Source organism: Erpetoichthys calabaricus, chromosome 8 (assembly GCF_900747795.2).
Source record: "Erpetoichthys calabaricus chromosome 8, fErpCal1.3, whole genome shotgun sequence".
NCBI lineage: Eukaryota > Metazoa > Chordata > Cladistia > Polypteriformes > Polypteridae > Erpetoichthys > Erpetoichthys calabaricus.
In genome coordinates, this window is record NC_041401.2 from 69,861,824 (window position 1) to 69,873,903 (window position 12,080).

The 12,080-nt window shown below is 41.6% G+C and overlaps 1 protein-coding gene across 1 annotated transcript in view; it reads right to left on the reverse strand.

The window, feature by feature from the left end:
- Window positions 1-11,793, reverse strand: part of LOC114655622 (carbonic anhydrase 4-like) — a 29,609-nt gene extending 17,816 nt beyond the window's left edge. The window contains exons 1-3 of the mRNA XM_028806746.2: window positions 11,670-11,793; window positions 2,356-2,406; window positions 2,112-2,276 (exon numbers count right to left, since the gene is read on the reverse strand). Coding sequence (XP_028662579.1) covers window positions 2,112-2,276; window positions 2,356-2,406; window positions 11,670-11,733 — 280 coding nt within the window. The 5' untranslated portion in view covers window positions 11,734-11,793. The remainder of the gene's footprint in view (window positions 1-2,111; window positions 2,277-2,355; window positions 2,407-11,669) is intronic.
- Between the last annotated feature and the right edge of the window lie 287 nt (window positions 11,794-12,080).

The following is a 12,080-nucleotide window of genomic DNA, read 5'->3' on the forward strand; positions in this document are numbered from 1 at the left end:
TAGCGGATGCCCTAAACTTACATTTTTCTGAGGTGTTTACAAGTGAGCAAGTGGATAACCTCCCAGAGGTAACAGGGACTACTAAGGAGGTACTAAGGGATTTGGAAATTGTAGAGGGAGAAGTGCTGCTCAGATTAAATAAGCTGAAATCAAACAAATCACCAGGACCAAATAATATTTACCCTCAAGTTCTTAAGGAGGCTAGTGAGTACATATATAAACCCTTGACACATATTTTAGGATGTCACTGCGCACTGGAAAGATTCCGAAGGACTGGAAAATGGCAAATATCATCCCATTATATAAAAAGGGTGACAGGGCAGATCCAAGAAACTATAGGTCAGTAAGCTTAACGTGCATCACAGGACAATTAATGGAAGGAATTATTAAGGATAAGATTGAGTAACACCTGGCAAGGACAGGAGTTTTACTGAACAGTCAGCATGGGTTCAGAAGAGGAAGGTCGTGTTTTACTAACATGCTGGAATTCTATGAGGAGGCAACAAAAGGATACGATCAAAGTGGAGCATATGATATTATTTATCTGGACTTTCAGAAAGCATTTGATAAGGTGCCACATGAGAGATTGGACATCAAATTAAAAGAAGTGGGAGTTCAGGGTGATGTTTTTAGATGGGTGCAGAATTGGCTCAGACACAGGAAGCAGAGGGTGATGGTGCGAGGAACCTCATCAGAACTGGGTGATGTTAAGAGTGGTGTTCCACATGGGTCAGTGCTAGGGCCGCTGCTATTTTTAATATCTATAAATGATTTAGACAGGAATATAAGTAACAAACTGGTTAAGTTTGCAGATGATACCAAGATAGGTGGATTAGCAGATAATTTTGGAATCTGTTATATCATTACAGAAGGACTTGGATAGCATACAGGCTTGGGCAGATTTGTGACAGATGAAATTTAATGTCAGTAAATGTAAAGTATTACACATAGGAAGTAAAAATGTGAGGTTTGAATACACACTGGGCGGTCGGAAAATCGAGAATACACCTTATGAGACAGTTGGAAACTTGTTAAGGGTAAATTTCGCACAAACATTAGGAAGTTTTTCTTTACACAAAGAACGATAGACACTTGGAATAAGCTACCAAGTAGTGTGGTAGACAGTAAGACGTTAGGGACTTTCAAAACTCGACTTGATGTTTTTTCTGAAGAAATAAGTGGATAGGACTGGCAAACTTTGTTGGGCTGAATGGCTTGTTCTTGTCTAGAGTGTTCTAATGTTCTAATGTTTAATATGCCAAAGTTATGGCAAATGTTCATTATAAATGGCAAATGTCAGGCAATATAAATATGCATCTGAAATGGCAAACATCCGTCTTAAATAGCAAATACTTCACTTCTGTAACAGAGGGTGAGGGACATCAGAAGTGTGTTTGTGACAAGCCATAACAAGAGATTTCGTCTAACATAAATCATCCATGATTAGTTTTAAGAAATATTTGTAAATTTATTTCAATTATGGTTTTGTGTTGTTGACTAAATTAAGGTAAAGTAACAATAAAAATCTATCCGCTGCAAACTAAATGAAATTTAAAGTCAAGCATCCTAATATCTTCAAATAAACCACATAAAAGGACATTTTCCAGTGCTGCTCCTGATACTCATGTCCAAGTACAAACCTATATTTAAGTTCCTTTGGCTCAAAGTGGGAGTGCGTAGCACTGTTTCTAATACTCGTTATTTAAATAGATGTATACTAAACTCTGCATGGTTTTCTACTTTACTGTCATTTTTGCAAGCGTGTTCAGCATGTTCTTCAGTAAGGCGTACTGCACAAGAATTACATTAATTGTCATTTTACACCGCACACGTCTCGTATACATACACAAGAGCTAAATTTGGCATTCTAAATTGGGTTGCTGTGCTTGAAATGCACTGGCACAACATTCATGAGTGGCTCCCATTTTGTACTTATTGTTGCTGGAGACAGAAAGAGTGGTCTTGGGAATGGATAGACGTAGCTAACTGAACCAAAAATGAACACACTACAACATTAAACATGAAGTACAAGTTTGTTTTTACAAAAGGATCATATTAATTTATTTAACCATAGATTGAATAAAAAGATAGCATTTACAGTTATGACCCACCTGAATAGCCAGTGTTTTGCAGAAGAAGATCCAAAGTGTGATCATAACCTTCGAATATAAAAGGCTTTAGGCCGGGGCTGTACACTGTTTTATGAGTAACTATATTCACCGGAGACTGCTTCTTTCCGGCACACCCTGAATTCACCAGGCTCCATTTTCCAGGCCCTGTTTCAATGGAGAAAATTCATTTTCAAAAAAGTAAAACCTGAAAACAGAGAGAACTAAGCAAAGATTGGGGACTCACCATAGCACGTATCATTGCAGCTATACTGAGACTGGTAACACCAATTTCCTGCTGGAGAAAGCACAAATGTTCGAATGATGCTAGTCTTCATCTGTTCCATTAGTGATTTAGTAATTATCACCTAACACCTGACTGCTGTTTTGAACACAAGATGATATTGCATGGGTGCTCTCAAATCCTTAGAAATACAGCAGATGTCACCTGCAGTGCCATGTGCGACTCAACTCTCGGATTATGTTAATGTATGAAAATGAGAAGAGGGGGCGGCTCAAAGCCAAAACTTTTATCAAATGTTATTCAATTGCACAAGAAGCAAGTGGTGCCCTGACATCATTTTCTTAATGTTGAATGACTACACTACATGGCAATGTCAACCAATCAATTTTTATTTTATATACAGTAGCACATTTTGGAGAACATTACAAAACATACACGGTGATTTCAGTAAAGCATAAGGATTTTGAATGTTGGAAAATCCACAAAAAATAAACAGGAATAGATTGAAAACAAGAGCTGATACACAGCATGGCATAGCAGGCATATGTGCCAATTTGAAAAGCGAAAACAGAGATTTTTTTTTAAGTGTATTTTAGCCTCAACACCGAGAATACGTCACTGACAAATGTAAGGAGGGAGTTCAACAAAGTAGGAGCCATAAAACGACCTGCATGATGGGATCTGAAATGCCTGGCAGTTAGGAAGAGTAAGGAAAGGTCACCTTTGAAAATAAAGCTTCCAAGAGCTACGTCATAGTACAGGGGTGGGCAGCGTCGGTCCTGGAGGGCCGCAGAGGCTGCAGGTTTTCATTAGAAGCCAATCTTTGCCAATCTCAGACTTAATTCCATTTTGTGGCTTGTTAGTCTGCAATGTTAAGTTCTTACATCGTAGATTTTTTTTTCCTTTCCAAAGATATCATCAAAATGATATCATTAAATGATTTCAGTTTGTCACATTCTTCTCTTAAGTGCTTTATTAAACCAAATAGTGCATGATGAATCCACACAGCACTAAATGGGAACAAGTCAGATGGAGAACTGCTGGTTCCTTTGTCATCCGCATCTTATTGCAAATAAGGAGCCATTAAAAATAGTGAATGCAGCCGTTTAAAACTAAAATAAGCAATTAAGGTTGGGGAACCTTAACAAGCAAGGCCACTAAAATGAAGCATAAAAATGTCACTTGGACAATAAGTGTTTCATCAGCAATAATTGATTTCTCACTAAGAAACTGGGCTGGACCAGAAACCTGCAGCCACTGCGGCCCTCCATTGCCCACCCCTGTCGTAGAAGGGGTTCCCAAAACAGCAATCCCCATGAAGGATCCAGAAAGAAAGATCATTAGATCTGTGTCACATTCCATAAACAACCATGAACAGATGATAGCAAATTTGTGAAATACCAATGAGTTTCTGATTTTAAATTTCTCTTACGGCATATGATAGCACAGACTAAGGCCAGGTTTTCAGTATCCTCTCAGGTAGCCTGCTATACGTTAAAGCTTTCTGTTTTGTCCACATATTAGGAACTGTTTCAAAGCCCAAAGAACTCTTTCCAGGATCAAATGGTTCTGTGTCAAGCAATGGTTCTACGAGGAACCACACAGCCCAGGACAGTGCCATTACATTTTTAAGAGGGCATGACAGAGTATTGGAGCAAGAATTGCATTTGTTTTGACTGAAGTTGAGTTGTGACTTACAGCGAAGCGTTTTTGGCGGTGGTCCCAAGGTTGATGATCAAGGACAACAGGCTGACTTGGCAGGATGAAGAATCTGTGCTTTGTGAGCTGCCTTGCTAGTAGCCTCTGCCTCTTCTTTGAGTTTTCTATAAATCTATATTTCAATCTTCCTAAGTGTCCTATACATATTTCTCTGAGACTGCCATGTCATTTTTAATCCCCTTAGCTGTTACTCTCATCCATTACATTGTTCCCCTGCTAATATATAATCAGAGCATCACAATCACCAAGGCTGTAACGGTTTATCGAAAAGTTGCCCCTCACATTTCACCCCCAGCACATTTCACCTTCCACAATTTCCCCCCTGTAGATAATGAGTAGGTTACAGAAATGTAAATAATGCACCTAATTTTTGATCTCTTTTTGGTTTAATAAATGCATGTTAAAATTGCCAAAAAATTGAACACGCCCTTTGCAGGTGGAACGTTTTTTACAAACCCAGATTCCATGTTGTTCTTCTACCATTCTCTTTAAAAACACGTTAATGTGGTTGTCATCATCTACGAATTTCCTTTTGCCTCTTATTGACGAAACTCTCTTTGTCATTGTTAATTTTTATAATATTATACGTCGTGGGGCGTGGTGTTGGCAGCGTATATATTGATATTGCACTGTTTGGCACACCATGGATAGTTAGGCGGCAAAAACAGCAAACGCACGCTGCGTAACGGTTGTGGTGGGTTCGGACGCATTAAATGGAGTAACAGTGCTGACGAAAAAAACTTGGCGAAATCCAGTAACTAGTTCTATGGAATGCTATTTCGATATTTAAAATAAAATCAAAATAAAAAAAATAAAATACAGATAATAATAATAAAAAAAAATTTAAGTGATCCAGGTAGGTAATAAGAATAATACAGTATCTGGAGTGAAATGTGGGGGGGCAACTTTTCCAGAGCCCAGCTGTAACATCATCATCCATCCATCCATCCTCTTCCGCTTATCCGAGGTCGGTTCGCGGGGGCAGCAGCTTGAGCAGAGATGCCCAGACTTCCCTCTCCCCGGCCACTTCTTCTAGCTCTTCTGGGGGAATCCCAAGGCGTTCCCAGGCCAGCCGGGAGATATAGTCCCTCCAGCGTGTCCTGGGTCTTCCCCGGGGCCTCCTCCCGGTTGGACATGCCCGGAACACCTCACCAGGGAGGCGTCCAGGAGACATCCTGATCAGATGCCCGAGCCACCTCATCTGACTCCTCTCGATGCGGAGGAGCAGCGGCTCTACTCTGAGCCCCTCCCGGATGACTGAGCTTCTCACCCTATCTTTAAGGGAGAGCCCAGACACCCTGAGGAGAAAACTCATTTCAGCCGCTTGTAATCGCGATCTTGTTCTTTCGGTCACTACCCATAGCTCATGACCATAGGTGAGGGTAGGAACATAGATCGACTGGAAAATTGAGAGCTTTGCCTTACGGCTCAGCTCCTTTTTCACCACGACAGACCGATACAGAGCCCGCATCACTGCGGACGCCGCACCGATCTGCCTGTCGATCTCACGCTCCATTCTTCCCTCACTCGTGAACAAGACCCCGAGATACTTGAACTCCTCCACTTGGGGCAGGATCTCGCTCCCAACCCTGAGAGGGCACTCCACCCTTTTCCGGCTGAGGACCATGGTCTCAGATTTGGAGGTGCTGATTCCCATCCCAGTCGCTTCACACTCAGCTGCGAACCGATCCAGAGAGAGCTGAAGATCACGGCCTGATGAAGCAAACAGGACAACATCATCAGCAAAAAGCAGTGACCCAATCCTGAGTCCACCAAGCCGGACCCCCTCAACGCCCTGGCTGCGCCTAGAAATTCTGTTTCATAAAAGTTATGAACAGAATCGGTGACAAAGGGCAGCCCTGGCAGAGTCCAACTCTCACTGGAAACGGGTTCGACTTACTGCTGGCAATGCGAACCAAGCATACAGTATGCGTTTATTCTCCAGCACTGCCCCAAGTCTACCATTCTTTTTTTTTTTTAATTCACTAAGCCTATAAACTTATAAAACTTTTCGTGTTCTTCTTCTTCACGCCTATGACATCACCAAGCCTGCCTCCATACATTTTACCTGTCATTATAATATCTTCAGGTCATCTCTTGCCCTTGTTACTCAACACTATGACCTCCCCAAACCCGCTACCTGTTCTCACTCCCAAATGCTGTGCTTTATTTGCTAAACGTTATGACCTTCCCAAAGCTGTGCCTTCATCATCAGTTTTTAAGTTTGCTTCTTCTGTTACACAGGGCATGACCTAATCTTGGACAAGGCTTCGGCTCCTTCGGCACTCACTCACACTCATCCATATTGGACCAACTTAGACACATCAGTTATCCTAACTTGCTGGATAAAGGAGGAAAGTAAGGGTGGGAAAGGGGCCTGCAGTAAATACTCAAAGGCAAAGGGAGAACATTCAGACTCCATCTGAGCAGCACCCAGACTCCTCGAGTTATGTGACAGCGGTATTAACTACTGTATCACCATGCCACCCAGACGTGATCTTTTTCAGAGCGTTATTAAAAATTAACAGTATGGATGTCCTCTGTAGGTTTGCAGGCAGTCTTGAGGGTATGAATGTGATGGCAGCCTGTATGTACAGAGACGTAGACTTAAAAGCCAGTGATAGTTTTCCATGCTTCTCAGTGATGCTCAGCTAATGTATCTGGCTGGTAAAGTATGTGTCAGGTCTGTCGAGGCTTCTTTGAGCACACTGAATGGCAAGACACAACTTGGTTCAGCTCTCGTCTTAGTTGCTTTCTTTGTGGGCATTTCACACTCACTGTGTGTCTGCATAGGTTTTCCTCCCACGTACGAAAGATTAATTTATTTATCAGGCGTTTTTTAAATTCCAACTTAGCTCTGAGTAAACATATGTATTTTTAAGCTCTGCGATGGCACTTAGTCTAGGATTGCTTGTGTCCAGTATTGTTGCCTTGATTAAGCAGGATGGAGAATGTTATCTTGTTTATGTTTTGCTGGATTTAAACCATTTAGTGCTACTGTTTCCAGGCAGCATCTTTTAAACTGAAAGCTTGCATACAGTATCTGTTGTTGGCTAGCAGCATTAGGAAAAAGGACAAATATCGAAAGCTGCAAGGGTTTTGTACACTTCGTGATATGATAAAGTTTTCACATCACAATTGTGCCAGTTAATCAGTTCCTTAATCAATGAGAACACACAAAGACAATCCCTCTGTTTCTCAGAAATCCTTACCTAACACGTTCCTTCAGGTCCAACACAGAAGAATCCAGTTGAAATGTAAACTGATTCTACTCCATATCCGAATGCTTTTAACTGACTCTTGCTTAGATTGAATTTTAACTTTTCAGTTCAGATTAGTTTATATTTAATTTTTATGTCTTTTGACCCCACATATGACAGCGGGCTCTTTTTGACTTGTGCTTCTCTGAGTGAATGGCTAAGATTATTAAGCAAGAGAATGTCTGCCTTACTTGTGAAAGATTAACCACCGGGATGTGCCTCTGTCAGATTACAAAGACTGGATCATTTGACACGAGACGCACGCCGTGCGGTTCTGCTGAGCTGGGATGTTTTGCATAAGCAGAATGAGCTGGCAGAATGGAACTTTTGCAAAAGATGGTCTGAGGAAGGGCAAGCTTATGTCAAAGGTAATACTAAAAACGGAGGCACTTGTTACTCTTTAGCTTCTACGAACAATGCACATCTCCGTCAGAGTTAGGACATCTACAGCAATGTCAGACAGCCACCCGCTTGCTCAACTTGCATCACATTTGCAATGCAGCCCTGCTGAGACAAAAATTATGAGTGGTCTTTATTTAAAGCTGAGACACTCCACATAATATAATACTGAGAGCGATTATATTTTGGGACACAGCATTTTGCAATTGTAAGATATTAGGGGCTGGAGCATATACTAGCAGCATGGGACACAAGGCAGGGCAGGAAACAAGTTCATCACAGAATGAATATAAAAAAAATAATACACGATGATTCTGATCATATTTGTTTCTTTGATCATCATTAAACTTGTAATGATATACACACGTAGGGCCAATTTAGCATCACCAACAAATCTACCACACACATCTTTGCATCGTGGCAGAAAACAACTTCCAGTAGTCAATGGCAGTGCCTCACCAACGGCACAATGAGACTCTGCCTGACTTAGACTGCAGTAACAAATGGCTGTCCAAGAGGCCCACATGAAAATATTCAATAAAGCTACAGAAAATGATACACTTGCCATCCATTTATTAATTTATTATCAGTGCTTGCTCTGAATTAGGAACCAACCATGTACAGGGTGGTGATCTCGTGCCATACGCATTTACACACACAGGGGCGGTGCCACCATTAAGGTCAATTAGGCATTCGTCACGGGTGCGGATCATCTGGGGGTGCCCAGCCACACAGGTTAGCTACCGAACAGTCGGTTGGCGCACTAATAAGCTTGGCCTAGGGTGAAAAATAACCTAGCACTGGCACTGCATACCCACAAGCACGCCGACTCATAAAACAACAGCCTGGAGTCGCTAAGTAATCAAGGCCATCTTTAGTAATATGGGAGGAAACTGGAGTGCTTACCGAAAATTCACACAGACACAGTATGGAGAGTATGTGCCCGCAGTGACAGGGTGGCATTCTAATCTATCCTGCTGATGCTTCTTCAAAAGCTGCTATTAACATCCATCCATTCATGTTCCAACCCACTGAATCCGAACAGAGGGTCACGGGGATCTGCTGGAGCCAATCCCAGCCAACACAGGGCGCAAGGCAGGAAACAATCCCGGGCAGGGCACCAACCCACCGCAGGACACACACACCACACACCAAGTACACACAAAGGGGCAATTTAGAATCGCCAATCGAACTAACCTGCATGTCTTTGGACTGTGGGAGGAAACCAGAGCACCGGAGGAAACCCACACAGACACGGGGAGAACATGCAAACTCCACGCAGGGAGGACCTGGGAAGTGAACCCAGGTCTCCTTACTGCGAGGCAGCAGCGCTACCCACTGCGCCACTGTGCCGCCCACTGCTATTAACAAATTATAATATTAATTTATTATTTTGAATTATGATTGTTTTAGGGCCGCCTACTGCTATAAACAAATTATAATACTAATTTATTATTTTGAATTATGATTGTTTTAGGGCGGCAAGTGGCACAGTGGGTAGCGCTGCTGCCTCGCAGTAAGGAGACCTGGGTTCACTTCCCAGGTCCCAGTAGCGTAGCGTGGGTGTCAGCCGCCCGGGGCGGAGGAAAATTCCGCCACCCCCTTATTTAGGTATGGTTCAAATTTTTACAAGATATTATTATTATTTATTGTGAAATTTTGCTGCCCCCTAAAAGTGCCACCCGGGGCGGGCCGCCCCTGCCGCCCCCACTACGCTACGCCACTGCCAGGTCCTCCCTGCGTGGAGTTTGCATGATCTCCCCGTGTCTGCGTGGGTTTCCTCCGGGTGCTCCGGTTTCCTTCCACAGTCCAAAGACATGCAGGTTAGGTCGATTGGCGATTCTAAATTGCCCCTTGTGTGTACTTGGTGTGTGGTGTGTGTGTCCCTGCGGTGGGTTGGCGCCCTCCCGGGGTTTGTTTCCTGTCTTGCGCCCTGTGTTGGCTGGAATTGCTCCAGCAGACCCCGTGACCCTGCGTTAGGATATAGCGGTTGGAATAATGGATGGATGGATTGTTTTATTGGATATTATGAAAAACAAAATCAACTTTCTTAAAAAAAAATAAATCTTTGGAATAGCAATTTATGTTTAAAAGATTAGTGTTTACGCTGAAAACCTTCAGGTAAAATACATTTTTTAATATTAACAAACTATTATTAAGTTATTTTTCTAAAAAGAATCCAAAAGGCAACAGTGGTCAGGTAGTACATTACATACTGTACATATGAACTCATTTCAGGCCAGGAATTTAATAAATGATTAAGTAAGAAGATGAAACTGCGTGAACTCACAGGAGTCTGTCGATTTGTTTCTCTTTCCATTACAGAGCACCTTATTTTATTATTCCGCAGGTCGGTGATGTGGCTTTCTATCCATCCATACATCCTCTGAACCACTTTTTTGCATTACGTGGTCAAGGGAGCAAAAGCAACACTCGCAGCACTGGCCGTAATGCACCATGAAGCTACTGGTGAAGGACGCCGACATGTTGGCCAATACAGAGTCAGAGATTAACACAATGTTTAGGGAGAAATCGGAGGATTTGGAATAAAAACACACGCAGTGACAACATGCAAGTTGAACACAGAATGGAACCCAGGTCCCTGGAAGTGTCGGAGAGCAGCGCTAACCACTAGACCTCGGTGCTGTCCTTCACTGACGTTCACTGTCTACTTTTTATTTCATGTTTTTTTTTGTTTTATTTTGATATACTTTGTTAATCCCTGAGGGGAAATCATCTTTTCGCCTGACCTTTGAGGGGGGTCAGAGTGCAGGGTCAGCCATTGTACAGCACCCCGGAGCAAGTTTAAGGTTGAGGGTCATGTTCAAGAGCCCAACAGAGTAGGATCCCTTCTGGCAGTAATGGGATTTGAACCCTCAACCTTCCAGAGATCCTTAGCCTCCAAGCAGTGGAGGATTGGGGCTGAAGCCCCAAGGGTGGGTGGGGGTGGCAGCGGTGGGGATTAATTGGTTACTCAAAATATTTTTAATGTCTATATTACCAGTTTTTGTTTTTTTTTTGTTAATAACAATTTTAATGTTTACACCAAAACCATTCATTCAATTTTACTTTTCAAATCAGAATTCCAGTTTTACTACTTATTATTGATAAATGTAAATGTTTATGTGTCCTATCCTGTGATCACATCCTCCCTGAAGAAGGGGCCTGAGTTGCCTCGAAAGTTTTCATATTGTAATCTTACTAGTTAGCCAATAAAAGGTGTCATTTTGCTTGACTTCTCACTACATTCATAATGGCTGACACGGTACAACACCCTAGTACTATGTATCCTATTGAAATTCTTGCAATTTAATTTTTCTTTTTTGTATTGATTTGAACTATTCTAAGTGAATGCTGATTTTTATAGATTGTTACGTTACACGTCAGTATCTATTTTAAGTAGTTTGAAAGCATCTGATATTCACTTACAGAAAGGTGTACATTTCAAGCTACATTAATGACACAGCTTTTCACTTATTTTAAAATGAAATTTTGCAGTGAATTATGTTCTGAACATGTTTTAATAGCAAAAAAAAACATTTTTGAGTGGATTAACTCTTTTTTTTCTTGTTTATTTACTAGGTTAATCATAGATATCAAATTTATTTTAATTAGAAAATACTTTTACCCCACATATTAGGAACAAATTGCGAGTACAGTGACAACATGAATTCATTAACTCATTTGTATGTTTCTTATACTTATTACTAAAATCTATATTAAAAACTACAACACAGAGTTTTAATGTTCAGGACTTATTTTTATCAAACATACACAATGGCAGTTAATAAAATGTATCGTAGTTACCTGCAAATCAGCAAATGTTCAGGTAGCTCCGGATTCGGATGAAAATGTTCTTTAAAGGAAGCTGAAGAATCTTGAGTGGCCCTGCGACTGATGTCATTTTTGAGCATAATGAAAAGAAAATATAACCCTTACCTCCTGCAGATGGCTTGCAACATGACAAGAACACAAGGACAAGAGCAACGGCGAGCCAAGTCATTGTGCTTCTTCAGGGAGGCTTGCTTGAAATAAGACCAGACGGATTGATTTCAGAGACATACCTTCTACTTTTTTTTTCTTACTATCTGTGACGAATGCAAGCCTCACTTTCTAGCTGAAGCTCCTCCTCTGGGTGAGTGTGAAAATGAAAGGCTGCTTTTAGTTTCTGTATCACAGCTTTGGAAGTGCTGCTGTACAGGCTGATCCTTCTATACAGTAACTAATGCTGTAGCCTGAATTATTTCCGATAATCACAGCTTTAGCTATAATTTGATGTTGTCGGTCTAGGGTTGTGGCTGGTGGGCCCTTTGGATTTTTATGGTCCACAACAAGCTCAGGGCAGACTTT